Here is an 18,450-nt window from a genome sequence, read left to right on the forward strand (position 1 = left end):
TGCATTGCAGAGCCCTTGTCTTACCGGTTTTCCTGGCCCTTTTATAGAGCTCTTCTTCCAGTCAGCCTGCTATTCTGTCTGCTACCAGGAATGAGCCTATGTCTTTGCAGCTAAGGGTGTGTGTGTGTGTTTGCTTCGTTCGCTCTAGCCTTTCCCATCATCTCAGCTGCAGGGAACCGTCTCTCTATCAAACACACATAACACACTCAGTATGGCAGGGGAGTGTGTTCCTGAGGGTCCAGACCTGGGAGACATGAGCGAGGAGGAACTGTGGGAACTGATCAACGACAACCGCCACCGGATCTCCTTGGGGGTGCGGCCGTGCATTTTGATCCCGTACCTGAGGCAGGCCAGGGTGCTCGCTGAGATGGACGAGGATGAGATCCTCTCCAGCCACAACCTCACCAACCGCAGCATGAGAACCAGTGAGATTTTCTGACTTGGCTTTTTGCTTCTTGGATTTTAAACAATGTTAAAAGCCTGTCCGTGGGGTTATGGAGAACGTAGCGTGCCTCGGTTTGTAGACCACAAGTGGCTTGTGCTCCGTCCTCTTTTACTGCACCTGATTTGCTTACACTGATTGTTGAGGGTATTGCCAAGATACAGAAGGAATTCCAGCCACACTCATATAATATTTATTAGTAAAACAAAAAATATGTTATGCTGCCTGCTTATTATATGTATTTTCTAATTCTTGATTGTGGTTATTGTAGAGAACAATTGTTAGCTTGCTTTCTCTGAAGATAAATGAAAGTGCAGGCTTTTATGTACTTCTAGATTAAGACATTCATAGAGGAATCACTTATCTTGAGATTGAGTCTGCTGATTCAAGGGTTAGGGTTGGAGTTTTAGACAACATTACGTTATGCTCTACCATTCCCAGGCTATATGCTGGACTTGCTGAGGACCCAGGGGAGGAATGGGGCTGTGGCTTTGCTGGAGAGCCTGATGATCCACTACCCCACCCTGTACACCCAAGTCACTGGACGCAAACCCAGCACTGAGCCTTCAAGATTCAGTGGTCAGTGGCTTTAAGTGCTCTTAATTTTAAGGGGATATTTGTCTTAGTTTACCTTGCTTTATGTCTGACTTGCGTTGCTCTCCTCGCAGGCCTGATAAAGTACTCGGAGCTGACAGAGTACCTGGTCAGAGCCGTGACGGGGATGCAGAAGGAGCTCCAGGAGGCTCGCTGCGAGGCTAGTAAAAAGAGTGCTCACTGTGCCTCCCTTCAGTTGGAGATTAGGCAGATAATGGACCTGGAGGAGAAGTCCAGAGGCCTTCAGGCTGAAAATGAACGCATGCGGAGACACTTGTGTTCTTTGCAGCGTGACGTCACCAAGTTGAAGGATGAAAAGTGTGACGTGTATATGCGCTACACAGCAGCCATCGAGGAGAAATCAGCTGTAAACATGCGCCTCCATGACCTCAACCTGCAGGTCAGTGATCCTCACTGAAGTTTCTCACCTTAAAATAACTCATAAATGCAAAGAATGAGTTTCTCCTCCCTGACACAAAGCTGTGAACTCAGGGGAAAGTCATTAAAAATGTAGGGTTAAAGAACTGAAATCTGAGCAACGTAGCTTGATGTAAATTTCGAGGCTTACTGTATGCCTCGGTAGCCACTGTTAACACAGCGTGTAAAAACAGTTGTATATTGTCTTTTGGGTCTCTGGGGAAACTTTGCATGATAAAATGACTTGAATGGAGTCATTTTGGCTTGGGTTTGGAGACTACAAGTTTTTAGCAGAAGGCCTAGGGCCCTATCTTGTACCCGGCCCAGTGCAGCGCAAAGCCCGACGCAAGTGTCTTTGCTAGTTTAAGACCTACGCTGTTGTCAATTTCCCGTCCAGCGCCCGCGCCGTTTAAATAGCAAATGCACCTGCGCCCATCTGTGGCCCATGGGCGTGCTGGTCTTACAGGGAGGTGTGTTCAGGTGAATTCTTGGCATATTGCTATCTTGAGGCAGCGGGAAGCGATCGTGCCATTGACCAACAAAAACCTGGTCTAAAGTCAATAGCGCAGCATTTCATTTAACAGCGAATTAGTAAAATGCACCTAGGCTTATGCACAGCGCACACACTATGCTTGTTACACACACACACACACAGAGAAGCGCAGCAGCACACAGAAACGCAAAAGATTACAAATAAAAATATTACGGTGCAAATTCGCCATCATAATAGCAATGTGCCAAGGTACAAACGCGCCTGGCTTTTAAAGGGAATGGGAGATGACACTCTAATTGGTTTATTGCATGTTACGCCCAAAACACACCTATGAATTAATGAAGACACTAAGTACAACCCTTTTGAACCATGCGCCCGGCGCACGGATCCTTTTTTCCGCCCTAAACGCACCTGCGCCATGCGCTTCACGCCGTGCGCTTAGATCGTTAAAATAGGGCCCATAGAGTTACAAACTGGGATTGTGGAGTTTGAAAGATTTGTACCTGTCACAAGAATCAAAATAATATAAAAAATAATAATAATGTTTATTTGTATAGCACCTTTAAAAACAAAAATTTACAAAGTGCTTTGACAGAAGCACACACACACACACACACACACACACACACACACACACACACACACATATCAATACACATCATTGTAATCGTTAAAATTGAAGATGGGACGCATTTAAAGGGCAGTAAAAACGACAATGAATAAATAAAATCAAATGAAATTAACAGATGATGGGGTAAAAAGACGATAAAAGAGACATCACATAAAAGCAAGATAAAAATGAGTTTTAAGAAGTGATTTAAAAGAAGTCACTGATGCACAAAGCCTCTTCTCCTCTGGCATAACCCTTTAGTCGTGGCTCGGTATGATGAGTGCCATAAAAGAGCAGAGATCCTTTTGATACACTTATCGCAGTTGATACTAAACATGGTAGCTGAAGTGTTTCAGTCATGGTTGTAACATTTTGGTTTTTTTACCACAGATGAATTTTACCTGAGTAACATTGCATAGTGTAATAACATTTTGTGCTGAATCAGTTATTTGATTAATCCATTTTTGTTTTACAGACAAAAATGTATTAATTGAACGATTAATTGAACGAAATCGATAGTGGAAATTAGAGCTGGGCGATATGGAGAAAATCAAATATCACGATATATTTGATCAAATTCCTTGATGTCGATACTGCGGCGATATTGTAGGGTTGACTATTGGTGCTTTCGCAAAATATTCACACAATGAGATGTGGATACAATGACTAAGTGGGTAAAGGCAAATAATAGAACAGCTAGTTATGCGGGTAAGTTCAGAAAATGACATCACTTTAACACTTGTGTCATATATTGCAATATCCAAAAGTTAGGACGATATCTAGCCTCATATATATCGATGTCGATATAATATCGATAAATCGCCCAGCCCTAGTGGAAATAGTCTTAGTTGCAGCCCCTTCAGCATTGTTGTTCTTGTTTGGGGTCAGATATATCAGCTGCAGACTGAGCTGCAGAAGGCCCAAACGGAGAACGAGTTCCAGAAGAAATGCTCGCTCAGGTGTGCCTCCCCTGCTGACACTCCGCGACTGCAAGAAGAAGTCAGAAGTCTGCGCTGCCAGCTGGTGAAAGTGGAAAAACTGGACCCAGTGAGAATAATCATTTAATCATTCTGTGTTATCAGCTGATTTATGTGGAGTACTGTACTGTACTGCCGGCACATATTCGTAAAACAGTGAAAGTAAAATAGCCACTTGTGACTTGTGACATGTTTGTATCTCTGTTGCTGTGTCTCTGGCAGGCCCGTGAGGACATCCTGGCCCAGGACCTGGCGGAGGCCATAGACAGCCAGGTGGAGCTCGCAGAGCAGCTCAGGTGTTACCGAGAGGAGAACGAACAGCTGCTCACAGACAAGCAAGGGGTGGGTGTGTGTGGGTGTTTAACTGTGGCATCATGGATCAGGAAATGTCATGCAAATTCAGCAAAACATCTACTACTTTGAAAAGAGCTATTTTGATTATCCCACTGCTACAGAGTACCATGACGTACACAAGCCTTTGGCCAGAGGAAAACTTCTAATTAAAGCTATTTTCTGACTGGGTTTAGTCCTTATGAAGTGTGCATTGTATAAAGTCACCTTATAACATGACAGTACAATAATAAGTGACAACAAATTTTTAGTATCGGGGTTCCCACGGTCATGGAAAACCTGGAAAAATCATGGAATTTCCAAATCTCATTTTTCAGGCCTAGAAAAATCATGGAATTTTGTTGTGTTACTGTAGTTACAGTGATCTTCAGTGGATAACCTTCCACGTATTTATTTTCTGTAGATGTTGACGGAACCTAGGCCTACAATATGCGTCGACGCGTGACGTTTTGTTTACTTACGTGCGTTTCTTTATTTTCGTTCCGTCTCTCCCTCTGTGTATGCCAGTTAGTTGAAAATAAAGTTGGAATCTGATATGTTTGAATAATGCCGGGTACGTGTACATTTATTATTTCATGGTTCTCTAATGGCCGATACAATTTGTATCAGTCAATAGAGAAGTCATGAAATTGTTTTGAAATGTTGTCAATGAAAATGTGTGGGAACCCTGTACTATATACAGTACACCATCATTATCTATTTCAGAGAACACAGAAGTTTCCGTGTGGCTTAGTAGCGTTGACTCGCTCATCAAATACCGTACATCTATAACATAGCCTGAGCCTATAACATAACACTTGAGGCCACATTGGAGTAACGTGTGTCTATTTGCATTCAGCTCTTGGATCAGAAGGAGTGCCTGAGCCTCCAGGTGCAGCAGCTGACCCTGGACTGTAAAATGCACCAGCAGAAGAGCACAGTGATTCAGAACCAGATGAAAGAGCTGCAGGCAGAGAGAGACCAAGTAAGGAACTTTTAACAACCTCGCCACTCAAATTGTCCTGTCTCCCAGTAAAGATGAATTCACTTTTCCAAGCAGTATTTTCTGTTTTTACTGTAAGAATAGAGGAAGTAGCAGCCGTGACGTTACTCATTGGTATGTGGACTGCTGTTTCAAAGCCTCTAGTTTGGCAATATGGCCTTTGCCATCTTGGTTTTTTGAAACCGGATGTGACAACTTTTGACGATAGGGTAGAGCTGGGTAGAATGACGCGGACAAGCCAGTGTTATGGTTGCAATGGGGCTATGCTAAGCTTAACGCTAAAGAGGGAAAGTTGACGATTTTCGGTGCCTAAAGAGTATTGAATTCGGTACCCAGCCCTACTTGTTGTGGAGAGTATCAAATATCAACCCCTCTCATTTAGATCTTACTGTCTGGAACTCCCTGTTGTGTGTGTGGGTGTGTAATTATTTATGTCTCTTTGATATGGGACATGAATTAAGTTAACGGTAATTACTATTCTACAAATTGAGCAGTATTAAAGTCAAAGAACAAAACTTTTACACGTACATAAATGTAGTGTTTAGCTGTGTTACACCAGTCGATGCCATGCAGGAATGATTAATCTTAAAGCGTCTCTTACTTGTCTTCCAGTATCTCTTTTAAACAACAGCAAGGCTTGAAATGAACAATCCAGCTACATCCTGACAGCTGTCAGGTGGTCACATAGCTGCAAGCTGCTCCACTGGAGCTGTGCACAACACAAGACGATAATATGATAATAGTTGACAGCTCCGGGGTATAATTAGTCAGTCATGCATTTAGTTTATTTATTTATCCTTTATATAAATAGCGTGCATTTTTCTCCTCTGGTACAGAAAGGACCATTCAAAGATTCATATAAAATGCAATAGTGAGTGCTTGAGCCTGCATCTGTTACAAAATGTGATGCAGCGTGATATGCAGAATCCATTTTTTAAAGTAGTTGCATCTGCATGTGACTGAGGGGTTGGCATACCTTTTGTTTCATGCCTCTCGCTCTTTCATTAAAATGTTTTTTTAAAAGCTGGCAGAAAATTTCAGTACTTGACAGGAAAATCTGACTTCCTAAACTTTAAAACAAGGCAACTGTCATTTGAATTTCCTGATGTTCTATTATATCCATCATGTTGGATCAAATAATTAAGATATATTGAATTAAGATCAAGATAGTAGCTTTAAACACAAACACACCAAAAGGCCCCTTGTCTTACAAGATATGCTATTCTGCAATTTTTGCTTCAAAATCTGATTGCATTATTCAATTTAAGGGTTTTTTGTAACATGCATTATAAACAGTGAGTTAGGCATATGATTCAAACATGGGTGCTTCTCCAAGTCTCTATCATGTGTTGTTCCTGAGTTGTTGTGTTCACAAGAATGTGTCAAAAAATAGAAAGCGACCAGCCACAGACACCACTTTGATGACATTCTGCAAACCACATGCCAGCTTCGCTGCCTTGTACATTAATACTCAAACAATCCTGACTCAGACAGGTGCTAATTCCCGGTTTGAGTTACAGGCGGCGCGTGACGGGTTAGACCATTGTGGTTATCCTGATTTTGTGATTTCTACATGAGGCGTGAACTCAGCCTGTTTGTGTTGTGTTTGTTTGCATGAACAAGAAACAAGGTGTGTTCATTTTGAGTAAAATAGCTATGTAAAGTAAATTTGAACGATTCCCGTTCCTAGGCATACCTGTCCAGAGATGAGGCCCAGGCCATGATCGCCCGCATGCTGGCTGAGAAGGACACCCTGAGGTGTCAGCTGGTGGAGCTCCAAGAGCAGGTCTTCAGCCTGCAGGCCAAACGCAGCCCCAGAGGACAACGGCAAAGTTGTGATGTAATTTCTCACACAAGCACACATCAGCACACCCATAAACACAACAAATAGTGACATAATAATGCTAATGTCTCATGCTAATCTGTGTTTTTATCGAAGGAGACGGAGATGGACTGGGAGAGCCTGAGATCCAGCTGTGAAGAATCCCTACTATGCCCACTCAGAACCCCTACCAGGCGTTTACTCTGCCGCATGGATGCAATCAATCCCATGTCACTGATGTCAGAGGTGAGTGTGTTTAAATGAATGAATCATTTTAATTATCGTGTCATGCATAAAAAACAGTATGCCGATCCCAAACGGGCTTACAAGACACACAGTACGTGCATGCATGCGTGCTCAGCCACAATTACTTTATTAGGGCTGGGTATTGAAATTCTTTTACACTGACCAATGACTGATCAAGTGTTTGATTTTTGTTTGATTTTCTCTGTTTTTAGATTCAGAATCAGAAAGGGTTTTATTGCCAAGTACGTTTTTTAACACATAAAAGGAATTTGTTGTGGTGTTGTTGGTGCACGTCACACATTCACTAGATGGAATATTAAACAATATAAGTATAGGTATAAACAATATAAGTATAAGTATATGTACACAGTATGTATTAAATAAAAAATAAATAAAGATTTAAATAAAAAAAATATATATATAAAAAAAAATCTTTTTTATTTAGTTAAAGTCCTTGTACAGCTGCTTGTGTTAAAGAATAAGGCTGACAATAGTCTATATTTTTAGTAATTGTCAACAAATACCATGAAGAGCAAAACTACAGATGAATTGATTTTAGCAACAAGTGTTTATACTTAAGTATATATTTTTTACCTACCTAATATAAATGTTTGTAGTAGGAGTCAATGGGTTTGAGGCTGCATGCCACCAGTGTTGGGGAAGTTACTTTTAAAAAGTAGTGTTTGCTCGTTACTTCTTAAAAAAGTAATCTGTTACTTTACTTAGTTACCCCCTATGGAAAGTAACTTTTTACGTTACTCATTACTTTTACGTTAGTTAAAGTTGGACATATTACAAAATTCAAAAAAATAGTTTTGTTTAAAAAAAAAATTATATAATTTTATATTTCTCAAAGTAAGATTTTTGGAGAAAAAAAATATTTGGTATAATTACTGAAGCTTATGTTCAAATAATAGCCAGGCCTAGATTTGATATCTGCTTTTAAAGTCCGTACATTTTCTTTACTGATCATTTTGCAAGATTTAAAGCAAAATCTTGATTATTGCACTTTTTATAGAGTAAATAATTAATATGTGTCTGTACATGTATGCCATGTGTATGTCTACAGTGTGAAGATTCTACAGCAAGTGTCCGATCCCGAAACCCAGAGCCCCCCAGTCCAGAGTCTTTCCGCAGAAGAGAGGAAGCTCTATACGCAGACAGCAGGTGTGTGTGTGTGTGTGTGTGTGTGTGTGTGTGTGTGTGTGTGTGTGTGTGTGTGTGTGTGTTTGCACGTTCACCTACAATAAACCTCACTGTGTGTCTGTGCTCATGCTTTTTTTGGAAAGTATATCATTAGTTCCAGCTTATAAGGGAGTTGGCATTACACCCAGCAGGACGGTGTTATTGACCTCTGCATTCCTTTCTGCTAACATGTCGACATCCAGTTTCAAGTGAATTATTAATTTACAGATAAGAGGGTCTTAACTAGGATCTAATGCTAACTAGAGATATGCAAAAAAGTGTGATTAAGAGTAAAATACAGAAAACAGGAAAGCTGCAAGAGAGCAGAGGGGGTTGGGAGCACAGTGAGAGCACACTGTCAATAGACTTCATAGGTTTTTGTGCTGACCCACATTCCTCAATTCCTGTATTTCTGCTCAGAGGAACATTTGTACTTTTGTATTATTATTATGTTCAGAGGGCTGACAAGAGATTTGGCTTTGTCATTTTTGTCACATTTGTGTCACCCAGTCTAATATAAAGTACTTAAAAGTAATACTTAGAAGTGTAGAAGTACAAGTATCTTACTAGAAAATGATTTTTGTAGAAGTTAAAGTCACCTTTTAGAATATTACTTGAGTAAAAGTCTTAAAGTATCTGATATTTACTGTACTTAAGTACCAATAGTAGTTTTTTCACATTATATGTACTTAATTATAAAAGTAAAAAAAACTTTAGTTGTGAACTGTATTGTGACTTCCATATAGTAAAGCATAATATTCAGGGTTTCCACACCTTCTTAAACACCACATTTAAAGTCTGACATTAACAAAAAGGAGGAAGAATCTTTCACTCCAACGTACAAAGACATTTCTTACAAATATGGCCACAGGTGTGTAACGTTATCTTCATCACCCCACTGTCGTCGGGGGGGGGGGGGGTCATCACCTGTTACGCTGGCGGCAGAGCCTCCAGCCAGCAGATGCTTTCATTACACTATCAGTTAGTATGCTTCCTCCGCCTCTTCTTTAGTTTTGGCCCATGCCTTTGGCTCATGGCAACAAACAGGCATTACATCACCAACTGGAATGGAGCGTGCAATCTAGGAGCAATGATTCGCCAAACTGCTTTTTTTTGCCATCTAACAATTTCTTCTGACTTTATTTGGTAGTAACGAGTAACAAAGATGCTTAGTGGAAATGTTTTAAAAGTATACATTTTATTTAGGAAATGTAGTGAAGTAAAAGTAAAGGTTTCCAGAAATATAAATAACGAAGTAAAGTACAGAAACGTGAAAATTCTACTTAAGTACAATAACAAAGCATTTGTACTTCGTTACATTACAACACTGTACCCACCGAACCAGTCTGTGGGTTGTAATAGGGCAGATGATTATTTCACACTTAGCATTAAAGTAAGCTCAGTATAAAGTAAATAGTTCAGCATTATCAGTGTATGTGTACGTGTTTGTATGTGCAAGAAAAGTGACCGAGACAAATCCTTTCTCCTCTCAATCTTTTTCTCTCTTGCAGCTTGGACACAGTGGATACGGAATCTCTATTTGAAGACTTTGTGTTTATCCCCGATGGTATGTATAGAAAACACACAAACTTTCTTTGTTTAATTAAATGTGTTTTTGGGTGGATGGTTTGGTGGTTTGGTGTTGTTTCGTAGGACTTTAATTAGCCATTGTTCAATGTTGAACCTGTGCCAGGGCTGTAAAGTCACACAGTAACTCACACGCACATTATTTCCTGGGAAACATCCTTGATGCCAAATGATTAAACAGCCTCTCTTTTGTTTAGTAGGGAGTGAAGACAAGCAGACACCCAGGCTTTTCTTGTCTAATGGCTCCAGCATTGATGGGTGAGGCGGTCCACTGGGCACAACATTGCTATTAATAAAGAGTTTCATGTTACTAAGCATTTTTGTGTAAAACAGACGCCAGTCTACCTGAAAGTGTTCAATAGACTGTAAAATGAAGGCAGTGCATACAGTACATAGTAATAAATGATGGAAATAAAGTTAGTGGAGATAATATAAAAAAAATAATCAGCACTGGTTAATTTAACACAACATACCCACCTTTAGCCCATTTACTAACTTAGATTTAAAAGTGAGCTATACTGTAAGAGCTCTGGGCATATATAGCAGAAAGTCAAAAAAACAATGACTGAATGCTGACTCACATTTTAAAGAGTACTCCAACAATTTTGTTCAAATCCACTGTGCTAAAGTACAGAGCCACTCGCTACAAAAAATAAGGGGTTGGAATCACCAGAGGCCAACAATACGATATCATCACGATACTTAGTCACACTTATTGTCATTATTGCGATTTTAAACATATTGCGATATCTTACAATTTATTACCATTTTTCCAACAAATTATGTACCCAAAGCAAAACTTTGTCAAAAGATACATGTTGTTCTAGTGGACTGAAAAAGCAAATGATTATATCATTCTGGTACCAAAAAGTCAAATTCTCACGTGCAATTTGTATAGTAAAAGATTGATAGAGATTGTAACCCACGAGCTTTACAAGTCTGCAGCATCCGACCCTTTACCCACAGTCGTCTACAATGTTTAGCTTTAATAAATCAGGCTGCTACAAAGTAACCACACACATCAGCCCGGCTTGTTATAACCCTCTATACTGTTGTTTATGTGGGAGACATCGCATTATTGGAGCTCATTAATCCTGTCTGTCAAATCCTACTTTCAAAATCAAAGAAATAATTCAGCAGTGCAGGTTTTCTTCTTGAAATGTGTTCTGAAAAACAAAATGCATGCTGCGTCACATTTTAAGATGTGATGTAACCATTTGCAACGTCATATACAGTAGAATTATGACCAAAAAAAAGTGTCAGATTGATTGATGGATCATATAAACAATTTTTTTCCTTATGTGTTTCTATCATCGTGGGGTGGTGATGGCGCAGTAGGATATGACACATGCCTTTGGTGTGGGAGATCTGGGTTCAATTCCCACTGCGATACATCAACCAATGTGTCCCTGAGCAAGACACTTAACCCATACTTGACATCTGTGTATCGATACAGTATTGCCACGAAAAATATTACTATACTAGGCTGTATTGAAAAATGCATTAAATTGAAATTGGAGTTAGCTAAGCTTTGTAAGACCTTAGGGAGCTGTGATATACATGCCGTGACGAAATTAAACTGTAAATATACGATAGTTATGCCGAAAGTGTAGCAACGATCTTTTCCCATAGGATTAAATGGGACACATACCTTACAATTTATTATTCCCCCCCCACCCATACTAAAAATGTACAGACCACACTGTATAAACTGTAGAGTATGAAAGGATTGGCTCTGTGCTCAGTGAAAAGTAACATTTTTCCTTTCCACAAAAGTTAACTGTGATCCTTAAAATAATCAAAATGTTTGATGAAGCATTCTATCCTCATTGCTCTCTCACCAGCGTGTCAAGAACCTCTTACCCTCCCTTCCTGATGCGTTCGCGTCCGAAAGCGATTCGCGTCAATGGCCGTGTTCTCAGCATCTCCCTGCAGGGGGAGGCGCTGCTCAGTCAGCTAACCGTGGTGGGAGGCAATAAGACCGGAGTGTTTGTGCACCAGGTGACAGAAGGGACCCTTGCCCATACTGTTGGCATCAGCCGCGGGGCACAGATAGTGGAGGTGGGTTTAAGTGTGTTTCTGAACACTAATTGTAATCGTACTGCCTAAAGTGAAGGCGTTTCTCATAATAATCTTGCTCTGCAGGTCAGGTACGAGCAGAACCAGAAGGCTCTGAAGATGGTGCTGGAGGATTCCACTTTAGAGGAAGCTATGTGGGCTCTTGGCCAAGTCACAGGCCTCTGTCACCTCTCCCTCCGGCCAAGGCAAGATGGTATGTCCCACAGCATGTACATAAAACATTTTGTTTTTTTTGCCTTGTAACCAAGATGGTATGACTCCTCATAAATCATTTCGATACATTTTACTGAAGATGTTGCATCCCACTCTGAAACATATATCCATTCTTGAAGCCAAAATACTACTTTTTTTGTTTTATATATATATATATATATATATATATATATAATAATAATAATAATAATTCACAGTAGACACAATAGAGAAAATAAGCTTTTATACACAAACATACACAAATGTATAAACACGTACAAACGTGCAAGAGCAAATTCATAAGGCAGGACTGTATTATAACAAATCACAGTGACTGTATCTCAGCCATAGTTGGAAATAAAGGTTTATGGCTTCAGCTGTTATAAGGAAGCAGATTGTTTCTCTTGAGATTAAAGCCATGTGGCCAGCTGCCACATGAGATAATTTATGACACTGCTACTTGTTGCAATAGCAACAGGATATGATGTTGATCAAGCTGCTGTATTTATGAGGGTGTTTTTGTTTTGCATCGTTCAAAGAATTCAGCATTCTTCGATGTTCACAAGACGAGCTACTGAGACAGAGTACAACGTGATAGCTTCATTTCATGTATCCAAAGGGCATCACATAAAGACACAGCACAAAACAGTGTAAAAAGCACAAAACCTTGAGTTCTTTTTTTAACTTGAAACCCTTCTCCTTTTGACCCTATGGCCAACTGTTAATGGGTTATCTCATGCTCTCATACGGACTGCAGAGAAGTGAGGTGTGCTGTGCCAACACCTTTTGTCACTCAAGAGTGTGATTGTGTTGTGTTTAATGGGATATTAAGCCCCTATATCAAGAGAGGATAGCATGTTTGTCAGTGGCTTGGTTCAAACCACTACAGGAACATAAGAGGGGCTTTTAACTTTGGAGCAGGTAGTTACAGCATGGTTAATGTTAAACCTTAAATGGACAGTGGAGCTTATATGACCACACCTGAAATCACGGTGTACAGCAAGTGAAGACTATGTAAATAATTTATAAGAGACAAACATACAGTGGCTTTAGTTGAAGTGTGGTCCTCTGCCTGTTCAGACTATGAGGCGCTGCTGCAGCAGCTGCAGAGCAGTGAGACAATATCCGGAGACTCCTTCTACGTACGTGTCAACATGTCTCTCTCTGCCGGCCCCAACGGAACCCTGGCCGTGTCCTGCAACGACATCCTTCATGTAACCCACACTCGGCCTGCTGGCACTGAGGACTCATGGCGCGCCAGCCAAGTTCACCCCTGCCAGCTACTGGACCTCCAGACTGGAAACGTACCCAACTATTACAGGTTGGTACACTGATGTGGAATATAGAATATGTGGGGTATACATACAGTAGGTAGGGAGTCAGAATCATCTGCATACTTGTGCAAGGAAAAGATGAAAAGAAAATCACCACTCACAGTATCATTTCTCTTTCTCTCGCTTTAAACTGAAAATTGTAACCATTGTCTGATGGCACAGGGCACAGCGGCTTCTGATTCAAGCAATTGAAGACATGAGCTTTCAAACAAAGAAGTCTCGAAAGGTAAGAATAATCAGAAAATACTGCCACCTAGTGACTGCATCTGATATTTCACTGTGCTCACTCCTGGTTATATTCCTCTCTCACAACAGGCTGGGCGTGTGGTGGAACAGAATAAGCAGAAGGCAGTGAGAATTGTCAGCACCGGACATCATGGCAGGAACCCACTGTGGGTCAGTGTGGAGGAGGAAAATACCAAGAGCACAGAACCAGGTAAAAATGCTTGCTCTTGTCTTGTGTAGACCTACTCATTTTATTAATAGTGTCAAATCATCAACAGAAGTCATCTCAGGCCGGCCTGAGATGACTTCTGTTGATGATTTGACACATATTGCTTCTTGAATCCGCTGTTTGATAAACATTTTGAATGTTTTTTGTATGAAAACATTTACCTGTCTCACAGTGTATTTTATTTCCTATATAGGGGATACATCTGCACCCAAAAGTTGTCTTACCCTCATGCCCTACAGCCTGGTCACCCCCATCTTCCCACCCATCTGCAGGCCTGTCCTGCTGCTGCCCACCATCCTGGGACACAGCCTGAACAAGAAGGTGGCAGACTGGCAGGGCTTCCAGCTCTGTGAGCCTGGTAGGAAACACAGCGTCGTCAAATGCTGAAATTTCATAACTGTTTCCGCTGGAGCATATGCCACTGAAGACGCATGTTTAGTTAGTTGTTTAGGAGGGAAGCACCTTCCTGTGCTGACAGACAAGTCTGTTTGAATTGACAGATCAAATGTTGGCTGTCGCGGCAAACCAGGAAGGAAATACATTTTGTAAAATACATAGTAATAAAAAATTATATAGGCTATAAAGACGACAAATGTTTGCCAGTGTTCCCTTCAATGGTAGAGCCAAATGAAAGTTTAATGATCTCTGTGGGAAGATTTGATCATCATACAAGGATCGGTGTATTTAAGAGAACGACATGCAGAAGATGTTTCAGGTATTGTACCAAATTAATTAAAGATAATGCCACTACTAAAGGTAAATATGGGTTTCCCCAGTGTGTTGTAAGCCCACTGGGCCTAAGTTCCCCCCCCCCCCCAAGCCTAGTCTCTGGTAATAAGATTTGAATGTACTTTTAAGATGTCAAAGCTACAGTTACATTGGGACGGCTCGGTTGAAAACGTACACGTAGTTATTTTAAATCTCCAGTTAGCTTTTAGTTTTCTCTCACTTGCTACCGGGCTTAACAACTTTTCTGGCGGAATCCCTGCTCATATCTTCATATGGAGTTTGAACTATATTGATCATTTTTTCATGGCATTATCATATGACTTCACATATATATCATCACCTCCCTTCTGCTCTACAGAGGTGCTGAGCGCTAGCGAGCATGCAGCCCGGCTGCAGAGGTCCGAGATCCTGGAAGAGTTCGAGCAGGGAACACACTGCTGCTACACCCTGCAGTGTGTCGAGAAAGTTATGAAGAAGGTTAGAACATCCACAACTGATATAATATTAAAACACTTACATTGGAGGCTGGTAGCTCAAAAAGCAAAGAATGGGGCTCAGTAAATTGTGGTGTGAAAGAGGATGGAAAGGAAATACAGTATGTGGCTGTTAGGTTTGTTCACTTTTAAGTATTGTATTTTTGAGCAAAAAATGTGGTGAAAAATCACATTTTCTTAATGCCTCTAGCAGTGGGGTTCTAGGGAAGACGTGTTATATGGTCGGCTGTTTCACCACGTTAGTCCAGACTGTAACCCACGAGCTTTACAAGTCTGCAGCATCCGACCCTTTACCCACAGTCGTCTACAATGTTTAGCTTTAATAAATCAGGCTGCTACAAAGTAACCACACACACATCAGCCCAGCTTGTTATAACCCTCTATACTGTTGTTTATGTGGGAGACATCGCATTATTGGAGCTCATTAATACTGTCTGTCAAATCCTACTTTCAAACTCAAAGAAATAATTCAGCAGTGCAGGTTTTCTTCTTGAAATGTGTTCTGAAAAACAAAATGCATGCTGCGTCACATTTTAAGATATGATGTAACCATTCGCAACGCGATATACAGTAGAATTATGACCAAAAAAAAGTGTCAGATTGTTTGAGGGATAATATAAACTATTTTTTTCCTTATGTGTTTCTATCATCGTGGGGTGGTGATGGCGCAGTAGGATATGACACATGCCTTTGGTGTGGGAGATCTGGGTTCAATTCCCACTGCGATACATCAACCAATGTGTCCCTGAGCAAGACACCTAACCCCCTAGTGTGCAGCCTCTGACATATGTAGCAACTGTAAGTCCCTTTGGATAAAAGCGTCAGCTAAATGACATGTAATGTAATCATTGCGTTTATTAACCATTAAAAAAAGCACACCAGCTGCAACAAGACAACCACACCCACTGCATCTGGCTGCAGATTTGTGGTGCTGTGTTCACATCATGAACGAATGAATGCATATATTTTTTTCATGTGCTCCTAGAAAACTGCACTCGTGCTTATTTAAAAATCTCTTTCTTTAACCCATATTCCATGTATTCTTCTCCTCCTCCTCCTCCTCCAGGGGATTCACTGTGTGCTGCCGTTGGGTCTGGACTGCGTGCGGCGGTTGCACCGGGCCCAGATCTTCCCTATTATCATTTTCATTGGCCTGTCTGCACGCAGTGCACGGAAACTTAAGTAAACCCTCCTCCTTCTTCTTCTTCATACCAGTGCTGACAGAGCTCACCTTGTTGCTTATCATTTCTCTGCAATCACATTTAGATAATCACTCTAGGCAAACTTGACGACCTCGCTGATATCTGCCATAGTTTCCATGTTTCCATTTTGTCCTTTAATTGACATTAACGCTCCACGTAGAAGTCCCAAATTAGATACTGGCGCACAGAGGGAGAGTACAATCAGAATCAGAAGAGGATTTATCGCCAAGCAAGTAGCACTTACGAAGATTTTTGACTTGGTTGTTGGTGCAAACATAGACATATTAAACATGAATATGACATAAACAAACAATAAATACAGAAACAAATAACACAAACATATAGCTAGTATTTAGCATTAAGACAAAAAGAGGCTGTATGGATGTGCAATCATACAACACAAACATTTACTCTTCAAGTTATATCCAGTAATTCCCATGATGTCTTGGTCACTGGTTTGTATGCTGGACTACAATAGAGCTGTTTGGAGAAGTTTGTGAACAGTGTTTTCTGTTGGAGATGGTAAGTCCCTTTGGGGTGGACTTTGGGCTTTTTCACTTTGTAAACCTATAACGTGCACAAAAAAGATATATAACACAATAAAGGAAAGGAGAAAAGCCAAAAAGCATAATATGAGCACTTTAAAGTAAAGGCTAAACAGTTATAAGTACTGAATAAATGGTTGAAATTGTTAGCTAAAAGTACCGTTAGTGGAGAAATGGTCAAATATTCAGCTTCATTTTAAGTAATAGTAGCCTAGTAGGCTAGTATTAGTACGATTGCTGACCAAACTAACATAATATTGATAGTTCAATTGTATGAAAAACTTGGTTGGGAACCACTGCTCTACACAGTTATGATCAAAAGTCCAAAACTAAACCACCAACAAACAAACATAAAAATACATCCAAAAATTATCTTGACCATAATCTTCATTCATCTGGTTCATTTATACACTTCCAGGTCAAAGCTGCAGCGCCACAGCCAGTCGGAGGAGCGGCTGTTGGCTTGTTCGAAAAGCGAGGAGCCGCTGCTGGACAAGCTGCCCTGCCTGTATCACAGCGTGGCTCCGGACTCCTGGAGTGACCAGGCCTCCCTGCTGACCCGCCTGCGCTCCATCATCTGGGAGGAGCAGAAGAAGATCGTCTGGGTGGAGCATGACCAGTGGTGAAGCAGAGGAAAAAGAGAAAAGAAAATATGAAAATAATAGGATTTCTCAAAGGGCTTTGTGTTAATATGATGTCGAGAATATATTTAGCTTTACAATAAATATTTTTGTAAACATGAGTATGTATCTATGATACTAATGAGTAGCTGGGTGAAAGAAGGACTCTCGTAAAGTGCTATCTACTGTACTTTTTTTTTTCATATATATATATCTATATATATATAGATATATATATTGGACATTTTTAGGCCTTTATTTCTATAGGACAGCTTAGACTTGAAAGGGGGAGAGAGAGAGAGGGGGAATGGCATGCAGTAACGGGCCGCAGGTCGGAGTCGAACCCGCGGCCGCTGCGTCAAGGAGTAAACCTCTATATATGGGTGCCTGTTCTACCAGGTGAGCTAACCAGGCGCCCATCTACTGTACTTTTAAGTGTATAAAGCTGTCTCATTATCCACTGTACCCAGAAACAGTTTCTGCTCTGTTGCCTCCCTTTTTGAGGTATTTGTTTAAAGCAAACACTGGTGTGAGGTGTCCACTAAAAACACAAACATTTATCATTAAGACATCCTGTAATAACTTGTATGCACTTTATCTCTACAATATGTTGTAGATTGTTTCCCGCTATGGGGGATTTTCTTTTAATGTTCTGGATCTGTCATCTCTCGTATTTAATTAGAATGTCTTTATTTGAATTAGTATAAAACGGGATTATTATTAAGAGAAAAAAAAAAAGATGAATTGTAACACACTGTAAATATCAGTCAACTTATCTATTCTTGCACCATTTTTAGAGGGAAACTCAACTGCAGGGCTTGTGATTATAATCGGTTGAAAGTCTTCATCATGACAGATGTGTGTCCTCTGTGTCGTGTTCATGACAGGGATTTACCGTTGTTCCTTAAATTTGTCCTCGTCTTTCTGTGGCAGATCATCTAATGGTTTGTTTTGTTTAATGATTGTTCCAAATATGTCTCACAGTACACATTAATAAAAAAAAGAATTGAGCAATATTTAATAGTCTATCTTCATTAAAGTGTGAATTGAAGGAAAGTCTGAACATTTCTAGTTTTCATTTGAAGACAATTTCAG

At 40.4% G+C, this 18,450-nt stretch overlaps 1 protein-coding gene across 3 annotated transcripts; it reads left to right on the forward strand.

Annotated features, from left to right (window-relative positions):
- On the forward strand, window positions 1-18,411 carry card14 (caspase recruitment domain family, member 14). 3 transcript variants are annotated; one of them, XM_036000327.1, is made up of 21 exons: window positions 1-425; window positions 884-1,021; window positions 1,111-1,436; window positions 3,445-3,603; window positions 3,756-3,875; window positions 4,723-4,848; window positions 6,557-6,706; window positions 6,809-6,934; window positions 8,004-8,101; window positions 9,631-9,686; window positions 9,904-9,964; window positions 11,548-11,767; window positions 11,852-11,978; window positions 13,058-13,298; window positions 13,474-13,537; window positions 13,627-13,747; window positions 13,959-14,123; window positions 14,853-14,971; window positions 16,055-16,170; window positions 17,154-17,548; window positions 17,785-18,411. In XM_036000327.1, the coding sequence occupies exons 1-20, from the start codon at window positions 212-214 to the stop codon at window positions 17,359-17,361; spliced, it is 2,955 nt and encodes a 984-aa protein (XP_035856220.1). In that variant the 5' UTR covers window positions 1-211; the 3' UTR covers window positions 17,362-17,548; window positions 17,785-18,411. The 3 variants fall into 3 exon arrangements, with proteins under 3 accessions (XP_035856220.1, XP_035856218.1, XP_035856219.1); XM_036000325.1 differs by having other exon boundaries at window positions 2-425; window positions 6,806-6,934; XM_036000326.1 differs by having other exon boundaries at window positions 2-425; window positions 6,806-6,934; window positions 11,551-11,767.
- The last annotated feature ends 39 nt before the right edge of the window (window positions 18,412-18,450 follow it).

This window comes from Sander lucioperca, chromosome 4 (assembly GCF_008315115.2).
Source record: "Sander lucioperca isolate FBNREF2018 chromosome 4, SLUC_FBN_1.2, whole genome shotgun sequence".
In the NCBI taxonomy this organism is placed as follows: Eukaryota; Metazoa; Chordata; class Actinopteri; order Perciformes; family Percidae; genus Sander; species Sander lucioperca.